This window comes from Lolium rigidum, chromosome 6 (genome assembly GCF_022539505.1).
Source record: "Lolium rigidum isolate FL_2022 chromosome 6, APGP_CSIRO_Lrig_0.1, whole genome shotgun sequence".
NCBI lineage: Eukaryota > Viridiplantae > Streptophyta > Magnoliopsida > Poales > Poaceae > Lolium > Lolium rigidum.
Genome location: NC_061513.1, coordinates 71,299,615 through 71,327,131, shown reverse-complemented (window position 1 = coordinate 71,327,131; position 27,517 = coordinate 71,299,615). Strand labels below are relative to the sequence as shown.

The 27,517-nt window shown below is 45.9% G+C and overlaps 3 protein-coding genes across 3 annotated transcripts; 2 read left to right on the top strand and 1 right to left on the bottom strand.

Moving 5' to 3' along the window:
• Positions 1–190: 190 nt before the first annotated feature.
• Positions 191–3,386, bottom strand: LOC124662786 (mediator of RNA polymerase II transcription subunit 15-like). The gene is made up of 4 exons (XM_047200580.1): positions 2,924–3,386; positions 1,447–1,602; positions 1,098–1,328; positions 191–769 (listed from the first exon to the last, which is right to left on the bottom strand). The coding sequence occupies exons 1-4, from the start codon at positions 3,170–3,172 to the stop codon at positions 191–193; spliced, it is 1,215 nt and encodes a 404-aa protein (XP_047056536.1). The 5' UTR covers positions 3,173–3,386.
• A 138-nt stretch (positions 3,387–3,524) lies between these two features.
• Positions 3,525–6,970, top strand: LOC124668425. Its single transcript, XM_047205569.1, has 5 exons — positions 3,525–3,779; positions 3,883–3,989; positions 4,283–4,778; positions 5,495–5,610; positions 6,556–6,970. Exons 1-5 carry the CDS (start codon positions 3,525–3,527, stop codon positions 6,758–6,760), a joined length of 1,179 nt encoding a protein of 392 aa, XP_047061525.1. The 3' UTR covers positions 6,761–6,970.
• Positions 6,971–18,951: 11,981 nt separating this feature from the next.
• On the top strand, positions 18,952–20,438 carry LOC124667221 (sialyltransferase-like protein 1). The gene has a single exon (XM_047204530.1). It carries the CDS (start codon positions 18,981–18,983, stop codon positions 20,133–20,135), a length of 1,155 nt encoding a protein of 384 aa, XP_047060486.1. The 5' UTR covers positions 18,952–18,980; the 3' UTR covers positions 20,136–20,438.
• Positions 20,439–27,517: the final 7,079 nt, after the last annotated feature.

The following is a 27,517-nucleotide window of genomic DNA, read 5'->3' as shown; positions in this document are numbered from 1 at the left end:
AATCTAGGCAGAAAAGAGAAAATATGCATTTTAGATAGATGTGCAAAAGGAAATACTTCGAAACCAGTATAATATACTAACACATGCCTTAATCAGATTAGTTAAGAATGAGATGCATGAAAAAACTGAAAATATAGGATCCATGGAAATCTGGAATTGCATAATCTTGCACTATCTTTCACACTGCAGATCAGGAAGTGCAGCATACCTGTGCAAGTAAGTCATGTATACTCCTCTTGGAGAGTAGCCGGTTACTAGATTCACCAGCAGCTGCATCGGCGGAAGCCATGTCCAGAAGCTGCGTATTATTAGCTTGTAGCGTAGCAGGAGTATCAGGCTTCTGAGTCAATGAGACAGGAGTCCGAGCAGCTTGCTGCTGGTTTTTCAGTGTTGTATTTTGCTGATTTTGTTGTGAGGAACTTTGTGGCTGACTTTGGTGCTGCTGCTGTTGTTGTTGTTGTTGTTGCTGCTGCTGCTGCTGCAGAACCTGTTGCTGAGGTACCTGCTGTTGCTGCAAAAGTTGTTGCTGAGGTACCTGCTGCTGCTGCAAAAGTTGTTGCTGAGGTAGGTGCTGCTGCTGTCCTGAAAGTACATTCTGTTGATGCGAAGCCATAGGTGCAGACTGTGCAACATTGTAGGGTCTTGGTTGTGGAACTTGTGGCCTTTGTTGGGGCCTAAATTGTGATGATACATTTGACTGAGTTTGCTGTAAAGCCATCGAAGGAGAACCCATGGACAGTGGTCTTGTTAAAGAATGCATGGGGGTTTTCTGTTGGAAAATAATTCAATCAAGTACACAGCCTGACATGAGCTGCAACAAATAAGTGTTGTCTTCCCTCCTAATTGGATGGTACAACATAAAATATGTGAAATTAATAAAGGGGCATTAAACCAGATTAAGCCTACACTTCTGTGGATTATAAACGATTAATCCAATTTTTGAAGGTCTGTAAAAATTATTTTCATGTCTGCATCAACATTTATATGAACAAATCTAATTTACATACTGTAACATTCATTTTGCATACAACTGAAGTAGAATATTGAATTGCCTACAGATAAAGCGATACTACGTCTACAAGTAAAAGGCTTCTTACTTGAGAACCTGGCATCTGGCTACCAGATGCAGATTGTGTCGCTGATGACAGGAGACCTGGTCTTGGCTGTTGGGGACCAGAGATTGCTCCTGGCCTTGGCTGTTGCGGACCAGAGATCGCTCCTGGCCTTGGCTGTTGCTGGCCAGAAATTGCTCCCGGCCTTGGCTGTTGCGGGCCAGAGAATGCTCCTGGCCTTGGCTGTTGCGGACCAGAGATTGCTCCTGGCCTTGGCTGTTGAGAAATGGACAAATCTATTTACATAACCACGGATTTCACATAGAACTGAAACATAACACTGACTTGCCTATAAATGAAATGCGACTTCCTCTACAAGTACATGACTTCTTACTTGTGAACCTGGCATTTGGCTACCAGATGGTGCCGCTGATGATGGAAGACCTGGCCTTGGTTGTTGTGGACCAGAGACTGCTACTGGTCTCATCTGAGATGTGCTGAGGGAACCAATCATCCCAATATTCTGAATCCCAGGGGCAGGCTGCCTAAGCTGAAGGTCATAATCATCATTAGGACTTTTCTAGAACTCAGCAGAGAAAATAGAAGATGCAATTTACACTTAACTTAGTAACAGTTATTGTTGACAAAGGTCACTTTTATGCTAATCCTATTAGGACTTGAGAGATGGTCAGCAACCTAAAGCCGTAGACTACCCACCTGGATTAGGATTCCTTCACTGTCGGTTACAGGTGTGGTCATTGAAACCCAGGAAATACAAGATCTCATTCAACGCAAGGTAGAAACAATTGGGAGTGCATGAGAAGATTAGAGTCTGTGGTGTTAATCAGCACAATGTTTGTGTATAGGGAAAGAAACGGAGGGCCCTAAGGTTCGAGATGGTTGAGAGAGCGACAATCCCTTATACACCTGAGGTTGTGTTTAATGAATACGTGGTCGGCTTCGCCAAATCTTTTCTCCCTTGCTATGATTGTTTTTTCACCATTATTTCAGCTACATCTACTACATTCATCTACTTCGTTCTTGGTACCATACACCATCGTGCCATATTACATGATATCAGAAACGGACCAGAGTATAATATTAAGGATGCAAGCTGCGCGCCCATTAAGACCACAGACCACACGCAACAGTGCAAAAAAAGTACTAATAGCATCAAACTTCCACTGATGCTTGATTTGGCTGCTGCAAAGCACAACACAGGCTTTCACGGGCAGCCACTTGTACCCCTAGTAATAATAATAACTTAATACCAGCTCAGAATACTAATATGGAAGTAAGCACACAAAAGACTAGAATTATTTGAGATTGAGAAGCTCTATCTAAACTTTCAAAGGATGAAGTGGGTGAAGTGACTGAAAGACTGAAGCATTTACAGTTGTTCATTTCTTGCGAAGGACTAGGTGGATATACACCACCCAAACACCGCAGGCACACCGTCATGCATGTCCACCACGTACACTAGGTAATTCTATCGAAGGCCCGTAATACAGTGAACACCTGTGCCAGGTTCAGGGCTTGAATTATAAGTACAAGTTAACATTGTACTGGGTGGCAAGAATTAAGCACCGAAATTACATGTACTGTCTGTTGCTTTGCTATTCAGAGGCCACAGGTCCGATATGGGAACTAAAGCGCCATTTATCGAAAAAAAAGAGAGAACTAAATTGCGCACCGAGGTTCGAGTATTCTGCACGTAGCTAGCAGCACCAAGAAGTAGCTAATCACTAGTCATGGTTTTGAGAAAACTACGTTAATGAGCTCAATTTAGCCTCACCGGAAGGGAACTCCATTATTCAGAGCTTCCTTAGCTCAGAATATAAAACATTCGAGTTTAAGAAGGAGACACGAACCTGGGGAGCGGGCGGCGGAGCCTGGTCCGGGCCACGATGCATAGGGTTGAACTGGTGAGCGAGCGGCGGCGGAGGCACGAACCCGGTATAGCCCATGGGCGTCTGCGCCCCACGCGTGTGAGCAGGCAAGCCAAGGGCGACGCCTCCCCTTGGCATTGCAGAGGCCACGGAGGAGGCCCCGGCGGTGGCGGGAGAGGAGGAGGCGGTCATCGTGATGGGCGAGGCTAGGTGGGTGTACGGAGGCCTCATGCGAGGCGGCGGCGGCCTCACGCTGGCCGGGATGGGAGTCGGGGGCTCTAGGGTTTGGGTGGGGACTGGGGTTGGAGCGGGAGCAGGAGCAGGGTTGGAATCTGAGGTGGGTGGCGCGGCAGTGGAAACGGAAGGAGCAGGAGTCGGCGCCGGAGCCGGAGGGGGAGACGTAGCTGCGGCCGGAGCGGGCGGCGCCGCCGCGTCCGGCTGCGCGGGCGGAGGCTCGTCCATGGTGACAGGTGTTTGACGAATTGCCCGTTGCGCGGAGGATTCTTATATTTCTCAGGGACCTGTATGCAAAATATCCCCTGCTCCAAAACCCGCAAGGCAAAACCTCTTCCAACAGCGAGCGATGGGCAAGAGCGGGAAGAAGACGAAGGAGTCGCACCGGCAAGGCCGCGACCGCGGACGCCGCGCCGCCCAGTTCGGCGACGAAGATCTGCCTTCGTCTGCCTACGACGCGCCACCGCGCCGCGACGGCGACGACTCCGACGAAGCAGCATCGGAAGACGAGCATGATCGAGACGCAGGGGCAGGCGACCACCAGGACCAAGGGCAAGTCGGCTCTACGCCTTCCAAATTCCACCTCTACCAGCTTTCCGTGCAGGTAACATCGCTACTAGCTTCTATTCATTGCTTAGATCTGTGGAAGTCTCCGTGCTCGCAACCTGTTCGACGGAATGACAATGCTGCTGTGCTTTTGTGGCCAGTCGCCGAAAGGGGACATCAGCTACCTGCAGAAGTTCTTTCTGATGTACGTTGGCGGACGCGTCCCTCTCCACCTGCAGGAGGATTTCTGCGGCACGGCCCTCCTCAGGTTAAAGCACTGCCACGCATAGCCTCTGCGCAATCATTGTGCTGTCATTTTCACAAACACCTTGCACCATGTATCTATTGCTGAGGATTTCAGGGGTGGGTCTCATTAGCACGACATGATTGATTTCGTATTTGCATTGGTACACATGTTTCTACAAGCTTTCATGTTCAAATGGTTACTCTCTGGAGAACTTTCATCAGCGGTGTGTGACATCAAAGAGATTACTTATTATTTAGCTTCAGAGCATCAGTTGCACATGTTGCTCATGATCCATTTTCTCTTCCTTTTGGCAGTACCGAGTGGCTTCGCACTGACGCAAGAAGAACAGCCGTTGGCTTGGATTTCGACCGCGAGTCACTCGAGTGGTGTCTCGAGAACAACATGAGCAAGATTGGAGCTGATGGGAGATTGTTGCTCTTCGATGGAAACGTTCTGCAGCCGAATGAATCTCGCCTCGTCAAGCAAAAGATCGGTGATCTCATGCAAGGTCTAAATGTTACCAATGATAATGGTTCTACAGAAACAGACAACAGCGAGCAGTCAGATCCTGCAATTGCAAAGTGTTTAGCCGATTCGACCATGTCAGATGCAGCTTTGCCTGGAAGAGACATAATTTGTGCGTTCAACTACAGTTGCTGTTGCCTTCACAAGCGAAAAGATTTGGTTTCGTATTTCAGGCATGCTTTGAATGCACTTTCCAGAAGAGGTGGTATATTTGTAATGGATGTATATGGTGGCACATCATCTGAATGCAAGCTTCGTCTCCAGAGGAAATTCCCGAGCTTCACGGTGAGTAGAGTTATAACATTGTGTGGTAGTTACAGTGAATTGATGCCTATCTTGATGCTTGACAGTGTCATAAGATATTTTTGGGCGAGGTTACACTCTTTCTAATAAAAGCTGCAGTATTTATAAAAATTACAACACACTCACAACTCTCATAGTTTGGTGGTTGTAATATGTGACATAATATGTGCTGAACTTGAGTATCTTACTACCTGAGCATTGCATTTTTATATTCACATGCCAAAATATCTTAGCTACATATCAGTCTGTTCCTAACTATAAGACATTTTGGGAGTTCAAATCGAACTCCCAAAAATGAATTTAGGAACAGAGGGAGTATTTTGTTTGACCTCCTTGAATCACCATGTAGTATACTAAGTTTAGACAGCTTGAACTTACCAATTCAGCAATGTATATTTTGTATGGGTTGCATGAAAAATACATGTGTTATGCTAAGTTTCTATGCTAAATAACACTCTTTCTGGGTTTCCTGAAATTAACTTGGATATGATGATTTAGTACACAAAGATTGCAGTATCTCCATTACATTTTGTTGACAGAACCTCCTTTACGCATATCAATCATATAATTTCCACCCTTGCATGGTCTCTGCAAGGTGATACAAACTGCAGTCTGCAGTATCTCTATTAGCAAGAGCTCATAATTGTATGGCATAATATTAAATCTAAAATTATTTTTATATACAACTATGCATACAGTATTTCTGGGAGCAAGAAGAGTTTGACATCATAACTCGTGAAACAAGGATCAGCCTCCACTTTCAAGTCGGAAAGAAGCAAATGCTGCGGCATGCTTTCTCGTACCATTGGCGCCTGTAAGTTGCTTATACATTTACTTGGCAAGGCAACATTTAAGTTCATATCTGTTGCGTATTTTCTCGTTCACTGAGCCGATTGTTACAGAAAACCTGCATGGTAGTCTTCCATGAGCAAATAGTTCACATAGAAACTTCTGGTAAATGTCACGCTCTTCGGAAATTTGTCGGGTGGAATGGATCTAAGGCAGTAGGTGAGGTCTCGTTGATGGGAGGTTGACCGACACCAGTGAGAGGGAAGGCGCCTATACATAATTAAGATAGGGAATAGTGTAGTAGAGTAAAAAAGAGCGAGAGTTGGGGCAATTTTCTGCTGAATAAATCTCATATGCCTGTCGCCATTATATAGACGAGAACTTAAAAATTGGAACATAAACTGTAAGTTAAAATCATCTTATCTAAAGGAAAATAAACCAGATCCTGTAACTTAAGGTAGACACCTATCTCTAACTTTGCCAGCTGTTGCGCCCCCGCCTACAGATCCAGCTGGAGCCATATGGGCTTCGTGGGGTGGGTTTCAACATTTTACTGTCATACCTACTATGTTTAGCCATCTGCAGTTGTTATCATGCCCATACTCAGAAAATACTGTGCTGCTTCAATGGGGAATTATGATAGCATTCTATGCGGTGTAGATGCAGGGAAACCAAAGGCAAATGCTGTTACATTATCTTGAACAGCTTTGATACTATTGATCCGAGCGGTTCGCTGTTGTTACTTCGGTGATAGGAGTACAGTCGCATTTTCCTATGCCATATATGTTTTTAACTCTGGGACGTTCTTCAGTTATGGTGAGTGGCAAACCTGTGCAATGTCAAGCGTCCTCACCATGTGATGTTGGTTTCTGGAAAATATGCATGTGAATGGCAAACACATCTTTGTTACTCTGTACATGGATCTAGGAAGATCAGATTGAAAATTGTAAATCAATTCGCTGTTTTTCAGGTGGTCGATACCAGAAATCCAGGACTGCCTGGAGGAAGCAGGATTTAAGTCCATCCACGTCTGGATCAGGGAGATGCCAGACACCCAGTCAAGCGGAAACGCCAAGGAGTATACTGCCGACCGTGACGTGAAGTACGAAGAGCTCCAGCATTTCAACCAGGGAGATGCATGGAACGCATACGTGGTCGGAGTAGCAAACAAGTAGGCGAAGCATGCTCCTCGGTGCCTCGTGTTACTGAGATGTGATAGAAACCTGGTCGCTGACAATTTTCCCTTCCAACGCTCCCAAGTCACATTTTCTGCTGCTGGAGGAGGAACCATGTTTTTTTTCCTAATTCAGGAATGCTCGTCCACGAACTTTTTACCCGATGCAATTGCATTGTGTCATGTATTTCTTGTTGCCACCGGAAGTATTCTGAAGCATATGGTGGATCGCAGTTCTAGATGATATGCTATGTGTCACGATCCCGTGTCTCACCAGTTGGAAAGAATGACTGTGATTCAAAACGGCGAAGCTTCCTGAGTCTTTGAGTTCTCGGCCTTGGACGTTGAAGTGCTCGTTGTGGATGTGGAGTTAGAACTTGCACCGGAGAGGGGCTTCCCCAGGTGGCCCTCTCCCTGCTTCGCTTCTGCCGTTCAAAGGCAGGCAATACTCGTCGTAGTCATCGTTTCTTTCCACCACTTGCCGAGTTGCAGTGATGTTCCAGTTCCACTGATCAAGGGTTTTTGTTGGTCGGGGAGTTTGAGCCTATGGACACCAGTCTACCAAATGGCGCTTTCTGCTGCAAGGCTTCCACCTCTATCGAGTCGTGTCTGGACTACCATCAACATCCCTTGTTTGTTTGCATGATGGTGCGGTGTGCGGCAGAATTAGGCTTTTGGATTCTTTCCGCTGTCCCTTTTCGTGCGATTAATCGTCTTAGGTCGCATTCTAGATTTGTCAGGCTCTCTAAAATTTTGGACTAGCTTCCATTTGGAGTGCTTGGACTTAGTTCTCCCCTGTGTCGGTTGGACCAAGATTTTAAACCTTTCCTGTCAAAATTCAGTGTGATAGACAATATCAGAATGAGTCGAGCCATGTCATATTAGACTGCATCCTAGAGCGGCGGGGCACCGCTGAGGTTGAAAAGGAAGGACATCTCAATGATTTGGTTGTAATTTTTGTTTCTGTTGAGGTGATTTGTATTGTTCGATGATTTTTTAATGTTAGTGTTGTTTTCGCAAAAAAACAAAAAATGGTTTCGTTGGAGTCTTGTCCAATTGAACTTCAAACTCTTCGGAGGATACATTGTAAACGTTCAAAAGAATAAAAAACGTAACTGTCATCGACCCTGAAGTAGCAGTACTACTACTTCGGAGCCTGTCGATAACAGTTCAGCACAGCACTGCAACTGCGTGGAATGTTCTGATCTCAAAATCAACAATGGGCGGCTCAAAGTGGCCAAATGAAAGATTCTCAGTGCTCGCCGGCGTGGATTCCTACAAAGTGTGGGCGGGTCAAGGATATGGATATCGTTTCTCCGTCTCATCAGAAGCGCCAAGGAAGATGATGGAAAATACACGAGGCAAAGATCGATCCGTCGCTGGTTTTGTAGCCTAACCAGAGACCGATCAATACGGTGGCAACTGCAACTCTGCAAGGACTCTCCACATGGACTCATCGTGCCAATGAATCGGTAGGAAAGTGCCGAAACCCGGAAGAAGGCTTCGAGGATTGAGAGCGACGCAGACCAGAATGATCAGAATGACTTTTTTTTTTTGAAGAAAATGCAGTCGGATATGCTTTTCATTGATTGATGATCTGAAATTCTGAATGGTTTTATCAGCTGGGATGCATCCTAGTGGAGATAACAGGAGTAGGAAGACTTGGAAAGGTCGATCAAGTGCTGACCCCTATATTCCACTAACGAACACAAGCTCGCAGATTTGGACACGCAATAAATTCTTTTTTTTCGAGGGAATTCAGCACTTTATTTATCAAATAACATCAATACAAAGATTGTCACGGATAAAATCCGGGGCACTAAGACGGAAGAAAATACTACCATAAAGTTCGGCTCTACGAGCTAAAGCATGTGCTGAATTATTACACAAACGACTAACGTGACGAAAAGTATTTGAGTTAGGGCCTTAGGGGTGAGCTGAGATACTCACGTAAACCCAAAACAATCCATCGGGTTGAAAAGAAAAGAGGAAACTATGTTGGAAAATTAGCACACTTAAATGTGATCTGAAAATACACAGTAAAATAAGATGTAAACTTTAGCATAACTCATGCACCAACTCAGCAAATCGTTGTTCCATCACAAAAAAAACATATGCATCAAACATATATGAAGAAACTAGGTCCAACCTGAACCTAGGACAAGTCCTGGATGCAAATAGCAGCCAGGTAGTACAAGTACTAGCTGAAAACAGTACAAGTACTAGTAACTCTTAGCCCAAAGTGCAGCATCAAGCATCACCACAGAGACACTGGATTTTAAGTGGAAAACCTCCCAACTTAAGAGAAAAAATCACGAGCCGAAGCTACCCAAATCTTTTTTCCATTGTATCCAATGGGGATACAACTAAGTTCTTCTCTAGGGGACGCTAGAGGATCTGAAGCATCAAGATACAAATAAAATCTTAGGTGCTAACAACAAGATTTGGGGCACAAAAGTTAGGGATTAGAGCAATCTCACCGAAGATGGTGAAACGATAGTTTGAAGGAGATAAAGATGCGGATCTAGTCCTTACTACCTTTTGGGCAAGGCCTGGCGGTTGATTTAGCTTCTTCTTCCTTCAACTTTCTCTATTCTCCTTCTCTCTTGGTTTTTTATCCAATGAAGGCTACCTTGGATTTTCCTCACCCCACTGACAAGTGGCTAGATGGGAGGCATATCATCTCCCTTCCCTCATGTGCATGTTTGAAAGGACTCTCGGTCATAACCCTAATGGTAGTGAGCTCTTGCACATGTTTGGGCCGCCTGAAAGGTTTCAATAGGCCATCTCCTCACAACTTACATGAGGAGGATACTGTTTGAGATATGCCCAAGAGGCAATAATAAATTAGTTATTGTTATATCTTGGTGTTCATGATAAATGTTTACATCCCATGCTATAATTGTATTAACCGAAACATTGATACATGTGTGTTATGTAAACAACAAGGAGTCCCTAGTAAGCCTCTTGTATAACTAGCTTGTTGATTAACATATGATCATGGTTTCGTGATCATGAACATTGGATGTTGTTAATAACAAGGTTATGTCATTGGGTGAATGATATAATGGACATACACCCAAATAAGCGTAGCATGAGATCAAGTCATTAAGTTCAACTTGCTATAAGCTTTCAATACATAGTTACCTAGTCCTTCGACCATGAGATCATGTAAATCACTTACACCGGAAGGGTACTTTGATTACATCAAACGCCATTGCGTAAATGGGTGGTTATAAAGATGGGATTAAGTATTCGGAAAGTGTGAGTTGAGGCATATGGATCAACAGTGGGATTTGTCCATCCCGATGACGGATAGATATACTCTGGGCCCTCTCGGTGGAATGTCGTCTGATTAGCTTGCAAGCATGTGATTGGATCACAAGAGATGACATACCACAGTAACGAGTAAGGAGTACTTGTCGGTAACGAGGTTGAAGGTATGGAGATACCGATGATCGAACCTCGGACAAGTAAAGTATCGCGTGACAAAGGGAATCGGTATCGTATGTAAATGGTTCAATCGATCACTAAGTTATCGTTGAATATGTGGGAGCCATTATGGATCTCCAGATCCCGCTATTGGTTATTGGTCGGAGATGAGTCTCGACCATGTCTGCATAGTTCACGAACCGTAGGGTGACGCGCTTAAGGTTCGATGTCGCATAAGTAGATTCGGAATATGAGATGGAGACCGAAGTTTGTTCGAAGTCTCGGATGGGATCCGGGACATCACGAGGAGGTCCGGAATGGTCCGGAGAATAAGATTCATATATGGGAAGTCATTTTCAGGGTTACCGGAAAAGTTCAGGATTTTCGGTATTGTACCGGAGGTTCTAGAAGGTTCCGGAGGGTACCATAGTGGGGCCCACCTATCCCGGACGACCAACATGGACCGGAGGGGTCGCATAGGCCCACATGGGCCATGCACACCAGCCCCCCAAGGCCCATGTGGCTGTACCAAGTGGATAAGATCAAATCCCTTGAAAATAGGGACTTAACTTGGGGGAAGTTCCCCCCTTGTTTTGGCCGACCCAAAGGCTTGGAGGAGGGGCCAAGGCAGCCCCCCCACGCCTATATAAGAGGGAGGGGAGGGCTGGGGCGCAGCACATCATTCCCCCAAGCCCTAGCCGCCCCTCTCTCCCTCCTCCTTCTTCCTGCGCAGGCTTGGCGAAGCCCTGCAGAATTTCTCCTCCACCTCCACCACCACGCCGTCGTGCTGCTGGGATTCCGAGGGGATCTACCACACCTCCGCTGCCCGCTGGAACGGGGAGAGGATGGGCTTCATCGACACCGTACACACGACCGAGTACGGAAGTGCTGCCGGATTGCAGCACAGGACGATCGACTACATCAACAACGAGATCTAATCTCGTAGGCTTTGGAATCTTCGAGGGTTAGTCTCACATGATCTTCTCGTTGCTTAGATCTTGGTAGATTAGATCTTGGGTGTTCCATAGATTAGATCTTGGATTTATTCGTCTTGCGGTAGGAAATTTTTTGTTTTCTATGCTACGAACCCCATCAGTGGTATCAGAGCCATGTCTATGCATAGATCTGTTGCACGAGTAGAACACAATGGTTTTGTGGGCGTTGATGCTTTTGTTGCTTTAGTTTGTGTACTTTTCATCTTGCGGGATGGTGGGATGAAGCGGCCCGGGCTAACTTTACATGACCGCGTCTCATGAGACTTGCTCCACGCTTGACATGCAACTTGTATTGCATAAGTGGCTTTGTGGGTGTCTGTCTCTCCCACCATAGTGAAGATTCCAATTTGCACTTTCTATTGTCAACATTAGTATCACCGTTGTGGTTCATGTTCGTAGGTAGATTGGATCTTACTCAAAAACATAGGTAGATTGGATCTTACTCAAAAACCCTAAACCACGTAAAATATGCAAACCAAATTAGAGGCGTCTAACTTGTTTTTGCAGGGTTTGGTGATGTGATATGGCCATGATGTGATGATGATTATATTTGATATATGAGATGTTCATTGTTGTATTATGGCAACCGGCAGGAGCCTAATGGTTGTCTTTAATTTTTTGTTAAAGACCTGCGTGTCTATTCATCATGTAATAGCTTTATTTCAAGTAGTTGTTATAGTAGCTATAAGTGATGGACAACCATGAAGCGGTGCCATGCACCTTGGTGCAATGCTGGTGATGATGGAGATCATGCTCATGTGCTTTGGAGATGGAGATCAAAAGCACAAGAAGAAAGGCCATATCATATCACATATTATGAATTGCATGTGATGTTAATCTTTTATGCATCTTATCTTGCTTAGATCGCGACGATAGCATTATAAGATGATCCCTCACATTAATATCAAGATAATAAAGTGTTCTCACCTCGTATGCACCGTTGCTACAGTTCGTCGTCTCGAAACATCTCGTGATGATCGGATGTGATAGATTCTACGTTCACATACAACGGGTGTAAGCCATGTTGCACACGCGGAAATACTTGGGTTTGCTTGACGAGCCTAGCATGTACAGACATGGCCTCGGGACAACGGAAACCGAAAGGTTGAACACGAGTCATATGGATGATATGATCAACATGTTGATGTTCACCATTGAAGCTACATCATCTCACGTGATGATCGGTTTTGGTGTAGTGGATGTGGATCGTGTGCCACTTAACAACTATGAGGGATGTTGTATTAAGTGGGAGTTTATTAGTAATTAGATTAAAACATGAACTTATTATCATGAACATAGTCTGAATAGTATTTTGAATTAAATTTGTAGAATTGGCATCCGTTATCTACCATGCGCTAGTCTTGTAATTGAGATAGAAATACTGTTAAGTCCGACAAGTAACTTTACTGGATCGGTACCGTATTGTTAAAGAATCAAGATATGATTAAGTCCTAATGCAAACTTTTAGTAAACCTCACATTGATGATTCAAAGAGCAATGGTTTCAATTAGTACCAAATCATCTTGTCTCCGTGAAACTTGAAGTTCAAATCCGTTTGAAAAGTAAGGAGCTGGAAATTTTGTTTTCAGAAATAAGAAAGGTATGAGATATGTGTGATATCTAAGACCCTATTGCAAGATGATAGAATATAATCTAGTGAGACTACATAAACTCATAAGTTTTATGGGGATGTACGAAGGTTGAAGACGCTAGGCGTCCCGATCCTCCAACTAGTTGGGCACTAACGATATTCGCATATCCATGAAGTGATCGTCCTTAGTATGCACCGTTGCTAAGACTCGTCGTTTTGAAGCATCACGTGATGATCGGGTGTTATAGATTCTACGTGTGCATACAACGGGTGTAAGCCAGATTTGCACATGCGAATACTAAGGTTAAACTTTACGAGACTAGCATGTATAGACATGGTCTCGGAAAGTCGTCATGATTTGATGGATAAAATTATGAGTGAAATTATTCATCACATTAAAAGGTTACTAACATTGAAATCTGGAACACTTGTCATGTGATGATCAACTTCAAAGTAAGAACCTCAAGGTTATTGGTATTTGACCAATGGACCTAAAAGTTATTGAAGGTGAAGTGTTTTCTGAGAATGGGGAAAGCTAAAAGAGAGACTACAAAAGATATTTTGGCAGAAAGAAAAAAGACTAGAAAGTCTAGCTCGTGTGTATATAGATGATATACATGTTATGGATGTATTCCTTGTTTGGTCACATAATAAAATTCTTGGGTATTTGTACCAGATTGGTTGGTATGAGATGTCATACAATACAACGCAATACAAGAATACGATGGCCTAAGTGATCGATAAGGAATATGGTAATAATGCACGTCTGGAACATAATAAAGTGTTATTATGTTTGTCGTTGGCATTCTACCTAGCCCTTAGAATTTATAATAAAGAACTTAATAAATTGTTATTTTGCTCTGGTCAAATGAAAACAATGAGTTGTTCAAATTATGACATTACTCCATGGACGATGGATAAGTTATTATAAATCTTAATGGTGAAGCACACATACATAACACTGACGCTAAAATGTCATAAGGCAAATGATTTGAATTCCACTTATTTCTGGAACCGTCATTTAGGTCATGTTAGAGAGGAACGCATGAAGGAACTCCATGCAAATGGATTTTTGGAGTCATTTGATTTTTGAATCGTTTGGCGCTTGCAAATCTTTTCTAAAGAGAATGTCTGAAATACCGTTCATAGGCCAAGAGTTGAACGGGCAACTAACTTAGTGGAAACATACATGGTGATGTATATGGTTCACTGGGCATAGTTTTGTGCGGAAGATTCTTCTACTTCATGAAAACTTCTAACAATGAATTGAGTATATATATGTGGATATATTCGATAAGGAAGAAGTTTGAAACATTTGAATGGATTCAAATAAATTTCAGCATGAGGTGGAAATCATCGTAATAGAAAAGTCAAATATCTATGATTGGATCATGGTGGAAATATTTGAATTACGAGTTTTAGCAAATATCTAAGAGAGTTATGAAATCGTTCTACAACCTCACGTTTCTTGGAGTATCATAGTGATGATGGAGTATCCGAGAAACGTATCCAAACCTTGTTGAATTAATGATGAGATAATATAAAATGACGCCATTATATTTTTGTGGATTATGCTTTAGAGACTACCACTTTTACACTAAATAGAGCATCATCATAATCCGTTGAAATGACACCATACAAGTTATGGCATGGGTATAAACCCTAATAGTCCTTTCTTAAATTTTGGTATGCATAGCATAAGTAAATAAGTTTACAACCAAAATCGGATGAATGTCTTTGTTGTTACCCCAGAATTGGGAATTCTTTCCACTATGAAGTAAAAGACAAAAGTGTTTGTTAATGTTACTTGCTTATTTCCAAGAAATTGTTTTCTAGCGAAGTATTTGAGTGGGAGGACAATAGAACTTGATAAGGTTTATGAACCTGAGCATAATGATCAGAGTAGCACAGCATCGGAAATGGTTCCGGAAGCGGCCACGACGATCATGGCTCCCATGACTACAAAGTGTTTTAGCCATGGAGATCGAAGTACCTATTGAACCTTGTAGGTATGGTTTACTTTGTGATCAAATAAATGATTTGTGGACAAAGGATTGATTTTGAACAATGATAAACCAACTACATACAAAGAAGTTATGATGGGCCCTGACTCCATTAAAATGGCTATGTGCCATGAAATCCAAGATAGGTGAATACTTTTTGAAAGTAAAAAGATCTATAAAATTGATGGACTTGGATGCAATATCCTTGAAGAAGCTCGACTTGTCAAAAAGTTGTTTACGATAAAGTTCAAAGAGTTGACTACGATAAGATTAGATCTTCCGTAGCAATGCTTATAGTCTATGTGGATTATTCTAGTAATCGCTACATATTTCTTTTATGAGATATGATAGTAGGATGGCAGAAATACATTCCTTACCAGAAGTGTGTATGAAGGATGTATACTAGATACAAAACAAAGAGTTCTGCTAGTCCGTGGAATACTAGATAGGTATACGAACTTCAATTGGATGAAGTGAGTATCGCGGAGTTGGAATCTTCACCGGATGAAATAGTCAAAGAGTTTTGATTTCATCAGAAACGATGAAGATGTTTGCATTTGCAAGAAATTAAGTAGGAGCGCTGAGACATATTTATAATACTTTGTGTAGATGACATATCGTTGATTATAAATAATGTAATCATGTACTTGATGTGATTAGAAGATTTCATTGAGAATTAACTTCAATGAAAGGATATGAACTGAAACATATTTAGTGTCAAGATCTATGAAGATAGATTGAAACACATAATAAGTTTAAGTTAAAGTACATAGAATGAATATTGAAGTAGTTCAATATAAAAGTATTAAGAAGTTTTTTTTTCATGTGAAGGTTTAAACAAGACTTGAGTGTATTTGACACTCAATGAGTAAAAACACATGAGTGATTTTAGATCACAAATAATATGTACACAATCAGATGTCCTGTGCTCTAAAGAGTTAGGAGCATATACCAGAATGATTCATGTGATGATCATTGGACAACAGTAAGAATATCCCTGAGTGCTTTAGAAGAACCAAGGATATATATATATAGTTTTGTATGGGGTAATGACAAACAAATCGCTGTAAGGTGTTGCATCGATATTAGTTTGCTCTCATATAAAAATAAAAATTTCAATCTCAATTAGGCTAAGTGTTGTTTAAAAGGTAGCACAATAAGCTAGAATAAGTCTATGCTAGATTTAGATGAGTTCTAAATGTTGTGACGGATTCTACAAACAAAGGCAGAGTATGTCATTGTTTTGACAATGACTGAGGATGTTTAAGTCGAGGAGTTCTTTGAGAACTTGGTGTAGTTCCGATAGTGTCAGAACTTTGAAGCTATATTGTGTGTGACAATATTAGTGACATATTTCAGACCACGGAATTAAGGTTCCACCAGAGGACTAAGCATATATGCCGACTCATTTGGAAAATGAGTGATGCGTTGAGACGCAAATGAATTGCAAAATACATACGTTTCTGAGCATGTCAGATCCGTTGACTAAAACCTCTCCCGTGAGCAAAACATGATAAGCACCAAAAGGCCAAGGTGTTATATCTTTATAAATGTAAACTAGATTATTGACTCTAGTGCAAGTGGGAGATTGTTGGAGATATGCCCAAGAGGCAATAATAAATTAGTTATTGTTATATCTTGGTGTTCATGATAAATGTTTACATCCCATGCTATAATTGTATTAACCGAAACATTGATACATGTGTGTTATGTAAACAACAAGGAGTCCCTAGTAAGCCTCTTGTATAACTAGCTTGTTGATTAACATATGATCATGGTTTCGTGATCATGAACATTGGATGTTGTTAATAACAAGGTTATGTCATTGGGTGAATGATATAATGGACATACACCCAAATAAGCGTAGCATGAGATCAAGTCATTAAGTTCAACTTGCTATAAGCTTTCGATACATAGTTACCTAGTCCTTCGACCATGAGATCATGTAAATCACTTACACCGGAAGGGTACTTTGATTACATCAAACGCCATTGCGTAAATGGGTGGTTATAAAGATGGGATTAAGTATTCGGAAAGTGTGAGTTGAGGCATATGGATCAACTGTGGGATTTGTCCATCCCGATGACGGATAGATATACTCTGGGCCCTCTCGGTGGAATGTCGTCCGATTAGCTTGCAAGCATGTGATTGGATCACAAGAGATGACATACCACGGTAACGAGTAAAGAGTACTTGTCGGTAACGAGGTTGAACAAGGTATGGAGATACCGATGATCGAACCTCGGACAAGTAAAGTATCGCGTGACAAAGGGAATCGGTATCGTATGTAAATGGTTCAATCGATCACTAAGTTATCGTTGAATATGTGGGAGCCATTATGGATCTCCAGATCCCGCTATTGGTTATTGGTCGGAGATGAGTCTCGACCATGTCTGCATAGTTCACGAACCGTAGGGTGACGCGCTTAAGGTTCGATGTCGCATAAGTAGATTCGGAATATGAGATGGAGACCGAAGTTTGTTCGGAGTCTCGGATGGGATCCGGGACATCACGAGGAGGTCCGAATGGTCCGGAGAATAAGATTCATATATGGGAAGTCATTTTCGTGGTTACCGGAAAAGTTCGAGATTTTTCGGTATTGTACCGGAGGTTCTAGAAGGTTCCGGAGGGTACCATAGTGGGGCCCACCTATCCCGGACGACCAACATGGACCGGAGGGGTCGCATAGGCCCACATGGGCCATGCACACCAGCCCCCCAAGGCCCATGTGGCCGTACCAAGTGGATAAGATCAAATCCCTTGAAAATAGGGACTTAACTTGGGGGGGGAAGTTCCCCCCCTTGTTTTGGCCGACCCAAAGGCTTGGAGGAGGGGCCAAGGCAGCCCCCCACGCCTATATAAGAGGGAGGGAGGGCTGGGGCGCAGCACATCATTCCCCCAAGCCCTAGCCGCCCCTCTCTCCCTCCTCCTTCTTCCTCGCGCGAGCTTGGCGAAGCCTCGCAGAATTTCTCCTCCACCTCCACCACCACGCCGTCGTGCTGCCGGGATTCCGAGGGGATCTACCACACCTCCGCTGCCCGCCGGAACGGGGAGAGGATGGGCTTCATCGACACCGTACGCACGACCGAGTACGGAAGTGCCGCCGGATTGCAAGCACAGGACGATCGACTACATCAACAACGAGATCTAATCTCGTAGACTTTGGAATCTTCGAGGGTTAGTCTCACATGATCTTCTCGTTGCTTCGATCTTGGTAGATTAGATCTTGGGTGTTCCATAGATTAGATCTTGGATTTATTCGTCTTGCGGTAGGAAATTTTTTGTTTTCTATGCTACGAACCCCATCAGATGGAATAAGCCCCTCACCCGTCTAGCATCCATTCCAGTGATGAATGTATCGTCCCCGGAGGGTGTCTGGAGGCTTGTCTCCGGCGGATCCCGCTGGATTTGGTCTGTGCTCCTTCTGATCTACGTTGCTCTTCACCGACGATGGTTGTTGCTCTCGTGCATCGGTCCTTTTAGAGCCTTAACACGACAGCTTTCTATCTGTCTACAATAACAAGCTCTACTACGCCAAGTTTTACCCAGTTCCAATGAGGACGGTGGCGTGCCTTCGGCTTCTTCGAGTGCTTGCGGTCATCGCTAGGTGATCCAAAGAACTTTTTAATTTTTATTATTATTTTATAGTTTTCTTTACTGCTGTTGAGGATTATGAATAAGTTGGTGGACTTTTCGAAAAGAAATGAAAGAAGGTGAGCTCGTTTGAGTGAAGAAGGAAAAAAAAAGATTGAATGCAGTTCACTCCGTGAGATCATCAAAACGGCATGTGGACTAGCATTATTCTGCTTTTGCTTGGCACGACTAAATAGACAAGAGTACAGACCGTTGGCAAGTGAAGAAAAGAAAGTCACAGAAAGAGCCCATCAATCTCCTGCAGCCATGGCGTGCACTCACGTTACCTCCCTCCCTCCCAACACAGAATCATTGCTCCCCCCAACGCTCGAACCCGACATTGGATCCCCCGTTCGTTCCCGAACCCAAAGCCCAACCAACCGCGCAAATTAATCACGCTCCGACCTATATAATCTCACCTCGCAACGCTCGAGCCCATCGCGTTCCGCGTCCGGTAAAAAACAAGGATAGTCGCCGTCCCCCCCGGCCACCCCGGACCTCGGCTCACACCCAGATGCGCCTCCCCCGATGCGGCCCCAGCCCACCTAGCCCGCGGCGGCGGCGGCCATGAAGCGGCCGCTGCGGGGACCCTTCGCGGCGCTCCTCTTCCTCGTCCTCTGCGGGGCGCTCTCCTTCCCCTCCGCGCTCCGCCGGGCGCCCCCCGTGCTCGCCCCGCTCGATCCGGCGCGCCTCAACGCCACGCTCCTCCGCCTCGCCGCCGTCGACGGCTCCGAGCCCTCCCTGCGCCGCGACGTCGACGACCTCCTCGAGGGCCGCCTCCCGCTCTCCTCCCGCGCCCGCGCGCGCTCCTGGCGCCGCGACCCGCTCCACCTCCGCCACCACCACCAGTTCCCCGTCCACCGCCGCGGCCAGCACCGCGACCACCACGACCCCCTCCTCCACCCGCTCCCGCGCGAGGGGCTCCTCCTCGACCCCGCCCTCCGCCGCGCGCTCCGCGCCTGGCACCGCCTGCGCCGCTACGACCCAACCGTCCTCCTCTCCCTCCCCTCCGCCCTCTCCCTCCCCGCCCGCATCCCCACCTGCGCCGTCGTCGGCAACAGCGGCATCCTCCTCCGCCACCCCCGGGGACCCCTCATCGACTCCCACCACGCCGTCTTCCGCCTCAACAACGCGCGCGTCGCGGGCTACGCGGCGCACGCCGGCACCAAAACCAACCTCTCCTTCATCAACAGCAACATCCTCCACCTCTGCGCGCGCCGCCCGGGCTGCTTCTGCCACCCCTACGGCGACGGCGTGCCCATCCTCCTCTACATCTGCCAGGCCTCCCACTTCCTCGACGTCGCCGCCTGCAACGCCTCCTCCTCCGCCACCCACGCCGCCCCCATCTCCGTCACCGATCCCCGCCTCGACGTCCTCTGCGCGCGCATCGTCAAGTACTACTCGCTACGCCGCTTCGTCGCGGAGACCGGCCGCGCCGTCGAGGACTGGAACGCCGCGCACGACGCCGCGCTCTTCCACTACTCCTCCGGGATGCAGGCCATCATGGTCGCGGTGGGAGTCTGCGACAGGGTCAGCGTCTTCGGCTTCGGGAAGGCGGCCGACGCCAAGCACCACTACCACAGCAACCAGAAGAACGAACTTGACCTCCACGACTACGAGGCCGAGTACGCCTTCTACCGGGACCTCGCCGAGCGCCCGCAGGTAGTCCCTTTCCTCAAGGACACCGGCTTCACCGTGCCGCCCGTCGTCTTCTACCATTAGGCGCCGCCAGCTTCCCTAGAGTGTTCGAGCAATGTGCTCGACGTTATGTGCAGCGCGTGCTTTTTATTTTTGGACCTGCTTATAGGGATGCCCAGTGTAAAATGTGCTCTGAGAGGTGGGTTGTTTATTGTGATTAGATGATAGGAGAATTCAGATAGAATCGGAGCTGCAATTGTACATTACTAAGATTTAGGATACTCCATTGCTGCTATAGGAGAGGTTCATTGGCTTTTTGTTTAGCTCGGACTGGAAGTGTAATTTCAGACTCATGGTATTTTACGTCAGTAGCTTCTTCATATTTAACTTCTTACTTTTGTCTCATCTATCAGCTAACAAAATAACGGAGGTACACAATTACCTCTGCTAATGGCTCGACATTTTGCTTTACAAATTCACAATTGCTGGATTTTTCGCGCAAGCTCACAAATGCTTGCTGCGATTAATCCCTCTGCCCCATAATATGATATGTTATTGAAACCCACTAACTCATACTCCCTCCGTGCTCTAATGTAAGATGTTTTACATATTTTTGAAGTAGACTAGATACAAACTAAAAGGAGTGCACCTACACATTAAAAGTAGATAGATACAGTCAAAAGTGAGTGAATCTGTAAAAGAGCTAAAACGTCTTACATTTCTAGACAGAGGGAGTATATTGGTTGTAAACTTGTTATAACATTCTAACACCTTGTTGCATTGCCTGGCTACAGTTTTTGTTTACTAGTTGCAACTCAATCGTTCCTATGTTGCATTACCTGCTTGTTTTCTGCAATTTGTTTGCGGATAAACAAATTGAACTGGAGCACCTGTTGGATAAAGTCCCTGTACTGTTGTCTCTGTGGAGGCTGCTGCACATGGTCCTGTGGAGGACTGGCTGCAGCATACATGGTCCTTGTGAAGGACTTCTGTTAGGATAGGAAAGTATCTTTGACTGCCTTTTTAGGGGCATCAAGGACTGGCAGTTAGCAGCACCCTTGACTGCTTTTAGGGGCATCAAGGACTGGCAGTTAGACTAGCATCTTAGCATATTCGTGGCTGGCTAGCAGCTATATATCTGTATCCCCAACCCTCAGGTTGGTTATGGCATTGTGTGAGATGTGTGTGAAATAAACCAACGAAAATTGCCCCAACTCTCCTAGTGTCATCCTCTTCTTCATGAAAGTGAGGATAGAGATACTAAAAAGTGGTATCAGAGCAAGGTTGTCTTGCAACCTAAGCATTTCCTGCTCCTCCCCTTCACAGGGAAGAGAGCAGCCCCAGCGAGTAGCAGCCTCACCTGCCCCTGGTTACTTCCCTCCCTCCGGGTTGTCGAGCAGCAGCTCGTCAGAAGCAGCTCTTAGCCCCCCAGCAGCGAGCCATGTCCGACGGCCACTCTCAGCACACGGCTACCTCCAGCACGCGGCGTCGGCAGGAGGCCGATCGCGCCGCGGCAGAGGAGCGTGAACGAGTGGCTGCAGCAGCCGCTGCGGCGGCAGCAAGGGCGTCGAGGCTGGCAGCGGCCGAGCTGGCAGCAGCCAGAGCGGAGGTAGAAGCAGCAGCGGCAGCGGAGGCATCACGTGTAGCTGCGGCGGAGGTCGAGGTGCTGCGCGGCAGCGCCAATGGCTCCGGTTCTGCTGACGGCAACGCCGACGCAGACGCCACAGCGCGAGAGCGGGTGGCGCAGTGGGCAGCCGAGCACGCCCGCGCTCCCGGAGGAGGCGCGCACGGCGGTGGCGCTCCCGGAGGAGGCGCGCACGGCGGTGGCGTTCCCGGAGGAGGCGTGCATGGCGGTGGCGCTCCCGGAGGAGGCGCGCACGGCGGTGGCGCTCCCGGAGGAGGCGCGCACGGCGGTGGCGCTCCCGGAGCGCACGGCGGCGGCCGCTGGGACGACCAAGACCGCGGCCTCTATGGGGTCCGGACCGTGGTCGTGGACGTTGGTCCCGGTGCCGGTGGCCTACCCTCACCAAAACCAACTACGTCGAGTGGGCCGCGGTCATGAGGATCGAGCTCCGTGTGCGGCACATGTGGGAGGCGGTCCAGATACGGCGACGTCGACCACCATGAGGATCGACGGGCGTTGGATGCCCTCATCGCTGCAGCTCCGCCCGAGATGCGGTTCTCGCTTTCCAACAAGCGGACTGCCAAGGAGGCTTGGGACGCCATCGCTGCGGCACGCATCGGCAGCGATCGTGCTCGCAAGTCGACACCGCAAGCACTTCGCAAGGAGTGGGAGAACCCGGCCTTCAAGCCGGGGAGGACGTCGATGACTTTGCTCTCCGTCTCAACACTGCTGCAGAAGATGGTGCAGTTCGGTGATGACACCTACGACGAGGAGAGAACTGTCGAGAAGCTCTTTCGCTGCATCCCCGAGAAGTACAAGCACAAGCAGATGGCTCGCTCGATCGAGTCTCTGCTGGACCTCTCCACGATGACGATCAAGGAGGCGATAGGTCGCCTCAAGGTCGTCGACACCGACGAGCCACAACCTCTCTCGGGCCCATCACCATTGACGGGAAGCTACTTCTCACTCGGGAGCAGTGGGATTCCTGCCACGGTGACATGAAGAAGGGGGAGTCCTCTTCCACGCCAGGCGGCCGCAAGCGTGGCAAGCCGCGCAAAGACGCCCGTGCTGGGGTGCAAGGACTTGCCGACGATGATGCCCGCGGAGGCGCCCGGAGGCGCCGCCGGCAGGCACAAGCCGGCACTGGACGACACCCGCCACAGCCGTGGCCGGCTTGGCCATTGGGCCGAGGAGTGTCGGCAGCCACGACGCGGCCGGGCCCATGTCGCACGAGCGGAGGAGGAGGAGGAGTCGGCTCGTTCATGGCGCATGCAAGCATCGAGCTACCTCCAGCGGTACCGACCGCAGCGGCTCTCCTCCACCTCGACGAGTCAAAGGCACACGGCCTTCTCGGCGATGGCTCCGGCAACAACAAGACAGGCGGGTGGTGCCTCGACACCGGCGCCACCCACCACATGACCGGTCGACGGGAGTTCTTCGCCGACCTTGACTCCGACGTGCGAGGCTCCGTCAAGTTTGGGGATGCCTCCGCCGTGGAGATTAAGGGTGTCGGCTCCGTCACCTTCACCGCCAAGACCGGAGAGCATTGGTTGCTCACCGGTGTCTACTACATTCCCGCGCCGAGGAACTCCATCATCAGCCCGGGACAGCTGGATGAGAACGGCTCCCGCGTGCTGATCGAGAGCGGAGTTCTGCGCATCTGGGATCGCCACCGTCGCCTGCTTGCCAAGGTAACTAGAGGCACAAATCGCCTCTATGTTCTTGATGTGCAGGTGGCACAACCCCTTCTGTCTCGCTGCTCGTCAGGAGGATGAGGCGTGGCAGTGGCACGAGCGCTTCAAGCATCCTCACCTTGAGGCCCTGAAGCATCTCAGTGACACGGAGATGGTGCGAGGCCTGTTGTGCCTCGACCATGTGGTGCAGTTCTGCGACGTCCGGGCGAGCTTCCGAGCCAAGGAGAGGCTCGAGCTCGTGCACACGGACTTGTACGGCTCGGGATGGCTCAGCGCTCCCACAAGACGACGTACAAGACTTAGGGGAAGAATGTTGGATAAAGTCCATGTACTGTTGTCTCTGTAGAGAGGCTGCTGCACATGGTCCTGTGGAGGACTAGCTGCAGCATACATGGTCCTTGTGAAGGACTGCTGTTAGGATAGGAAAGTATCTTTGACTGCCTTTTAGGGGCATCAAGGACTGGCAGTTAGCAGCACCCTTGACTGCTTTTAGGGGCATCAAGGACTGGCAGTTAGACTAGCATCTTAGCATATTCGTGGCTGGCTAGCAGCTATATATCTGTATCCCCAACCCTCAGGTTGGTTATGGCATTGTGTGAGATGTGTGTGAAATAAACCAACGAAAATTGCCCCAACTCTCCTAGTGTCATCCTCTTCTTCATGAAAGTGAGGATAGAGATACTAAAAAGCACCTGCTTGTTTTATGTATTTTGTTTGCCTATAAACACATTGAACTGGAGCACCTTCTTGTTTTCTTTAATTTGTTTGCGGATACACACACTGAACTGGAGCACCTGCTGCTTGTTTTCTGTAGTCTGTTTGCGGATAAACACATTGAACTGGAGCACCTGCTTGTTTTCTGTAGTTTGTTTGCACATAAACACACTGAACTGGAGCACCTGCTTGTTTTCTTTAATTTGTTTGCGGATACACACATTGATCTCGAGCACCTACGTATAAACACATAGAGCTGGAGCCAGAGAACTGTTTTCATACTATAGGATGCTTGATATGTCTGACAAATACTAACGTGAGGCACCAATCTGTTGCTCTGCCATTAACAGCAAGTTTACCTAATGTTTCAAATAGTTTTGTACTTTGAGCTTGTTTTTTTTTCCTTTGATAAATAGATGGCCTCACAGCTGGCCATACAATATTCTCTTTGTTTATTTGAAATGAATCCAGCATGTTCAGTGGCTGAGCGCTCTTCCAGATCCTTGGTCTGAAATTACTCGTCATGACGAAGTTTCAGTACAGCGGGCTGTTGTTTAATCGGAGGATCGTTTGTGTGCAAGATGCATTTGACGATTCGGTGCACCATGTTACGCGTGCACTGCTTATTTAGTGAGTATGGTACCTCTTGTACTGTTCATTTTTTTAATTACAGCCAAAGGACACCCCTACATGTTATTCAGTGTACGAGATCTTATCATAAACAGCTTTTGGCATTTGCCTTTGTCTTTTGATGACCATTTGTAAAATGGAAATCCTATCACTATCCTCACTAGTAGAGTGTATAGTATACCAGAGTGTGACGCTGATACTAGGACTCTTATGACCGTACAAATTAAATCTGTTTCTTTTTCATCTTACTAGGCATTATTGGTAATCACAGAATCTGAAGGAGACAGGAGCTCATGCCTGGCAAACGAGATCTCTTTTCAGCCAAGTTTTTCATTTGATCAGTGGACTGCACCGAAAAATACACACACCTGACCATTATCGAGTTCTTCATTTGCTTATAAATTCCACAACCATCATGGTTTGCAATTTTCTCAAAGTTTTTATCTGATACAAGTTTCTGCCGCCTTTCTCTAGAGCAATTTTTTCTGTCTACTGGGGAGCTGCTGTAACTTGTTAGTCAGTCTTTCTCCTTCACTGACCATCTTGTTCTGTTAATCAGGTTGCTCCATCCTTGTTTACTCGTTCCTAATTTGCAGCGATGATGGCCACACATGTTCTTGTTAGACAACCTTAAGCTACTATGTCTGTCAACATGTTCTCGCCATCAATTTAACCTTTGCCTTCTCAACATGCATTTGTTTTGGACTAGTGCTGAACTGATTATCTGCAGAGTTTTATGCACTGTTATTTATCATCGATATTGCAGTGATTCCACCATGTTACGCGTGCACTGCATATTTAGTGAGTATGGTACCTTTTGTACTGCATCGTGTTTATTAGTGCCAAAGGACACACCTACATGTTATTGAGTGTACTGGATCCTGTCTTAGACCAGTAAACTAGTTGGCAGCTTTGGGTAGCTTTTGGCATCTCCCTTTGTCTTCTAATGACCATCTTTCTGTAAAATGGCAATCCTATCACTATCCTCACTATTAGAGTGTCATGCTGATACTAAGACTCTTATGACCGTACAAATTAAATCTGTTTCCTTTTAATCTGACTAGGCATTATTGGTAATCACATAATCTGAAGGAGACATGAGCTCATGCCCTCCTGCCTGGCAAACGAGATCTGTTTCAGCCAAGTTTTACATTTGATCATTGGACTCTGCACCAGAAAATACACATCTGACACTGACAGTTATTGAGTTCTTGATTTGTTCGTGAAATCATGTTCTACAGTTCGCCTCTTTGTGCAAAGTTCGTATCTGCTACAAAGTACTCCTGGTCCTGAAATGGATGTTTAATATTTATCTAAATTCTGTCTTAGGTTTGTCTATATATACATCCGAATTTACACAAATCTGAGACATCCTTTTCGGGATGGAGGGAGTACAATTTTCTCGTTGTATTGTGTTAATCAGGTTGCTCCATCGTTGTCTATTCTTTCTTAATGTGTACTGGTAGTGGTGAATCGGTGATGACTACATTTGATCTTGTATTACAGCCTGAAGCAATCCAAATCCGAGGACGACTATGTCTGTCAAGTGTCAACATGTTCTCGCTGTCAATATGCCCTTTGCCTTCTCAACCTCCATTTGTTTTGGACTAGTGCTGAATTGATCATCTGGTGAGTTTTATGCACTCTGATTATCATCGATAAGCAGTGACGTAGGGCTAATGCTACTTGCAGTCTAGCATAATAAGTTTCCCAATCATGTAGCCAAAAGGCCGCGAGTGCCTTGCCTAGTGCCCTAGTTGCCTGTCAAAAAACTCTTGGAGCCTGAGCCACTAATTAAAAGGTACTCCTGTGTTAATAAAGGGATTTGACAGCCTATACTCATGTTTAGAACTGATTGATGCGTCCACCAAATCTTGCCGCCTTTGTTGCTTATTCCTTCTCCTGCTCCTACAGGGCGGTGGTTTATTTCCACCTTGAGTATATCTCTTCTTCTGAAGTCGGTTCTTTTTTTTTAAATCCCATTGATGGTTTGATCTCATTTCGGATGCTTTTCGCTGATCCTTCCAATCTGAAGTTGGGCTTGAAGCCATAAACGGAGCCTGATGAAGATCCAATCCGTTGAAACGAGGCCAGGGGCAAAACCTATACACCGACCAGGTTGGTGGCTACCGGCCACCGCACACCCCTGGTCGGGTATGGGCCAGGCCCATTTATGTCTGTTTAGTCTGTTGGAGTTCGTTTTTCCTTTTTTTTTCTGGTTTCTTTTTCTGTTTTCTTTTCTTTTTTCTGTTTCGTTTATATTTTTTCAGATTCGAAAATTTTAATTTTTAAAAATTGTTCAAATTCAAAAATGTTCAAATTTGAAAATCGTTCAAATCTAAAAACTATTCAAATTTAAAAACCGTTCAAATCTAAAAACCGTTCAAATCTAAAAACCGTTCAAATCTAAAAACCGTTCAAATCTGAAAACCGTTCAAATTTGAAAACCGTTCGAACGTGAAAAATGTTCATATTCGAAAATTTTCAAATTTTGAAAAAAAAATAAAAATTTAAAAATTCAAAAATTGTTCAAATTTCGAAAAAAATCTAAAAAAATGTTTCAAATTCGAAAAATGTTCAAATTTTGAAATATTTAAATTTCAGAAAAAACTAAATTTAAAAATTCTAGATTTTAAAAATCGGTTTTATAAAGAATCAGCTTTTAAAAAACGTAAAAGGAAAAATCGAATAGAAAAAAACGAAATAGCAAAACAAAACTGGGAATGTTGGGCCGGCCCAACAACCCGTCTGGGGGGTGTGCGACGCCTGGTCCGCGCCGACCAGGTCGGCATACAGCACCCCCG

Bases quoted from the DNA above. Each gene is read 5' to 3' on its own strand.
- LOC124668425 (XM_047205569.1), top strand. From the start codon at position 3,525: ATGGGCAAGAGCGGGAAGAAGACGAAGGAGTCGCACCGGCAAGGCCGC. The intron at 3,780-3,882 runs GTAACATCGCTA...TTTTGTGGCCAG, and splicing joins TCTACCAGCTTTCCGTGCAG to TCGCCGAAAGGGGACATCAG. The intron at 4,779-5,494 runs GTGAGTAGAGTT...CTATGCATACAG, and splicing joins GGAAATTCCCGAGCTTCACG to TATTTCTGGGAGCAAGAAGA.
- LOC124667221 (XM_047204530.1), top strand. From the start codon at position 18,981: ATGAAGCGGCCGCTGCGGGGACCCTTCGCGGCGCTCCTCTTCCTCGTC.
- LOC124662786 (XM_047200580.1), bottom strand. From the start codon at position 3,172: ATGAGGCCTCCGTACACCCACCTAGCCTCGCCCATCACGATGACCGCC. The intron at 1,603-2,923 runs GTTCGTGTCTCC...TATGACCTTCAG, and splicing joins CTCCGCCGCCCGCTCCCCAG to CTTAGGCAGCCTGCCCCTGG. The intron at 1,329-1,446 runs GTAAGAAGTCAT...ATTTCTCAACAG, and splicing joins GCCAAATGCCAGGTTCACAA to CCAAGGCCAGGAGCAATCTC.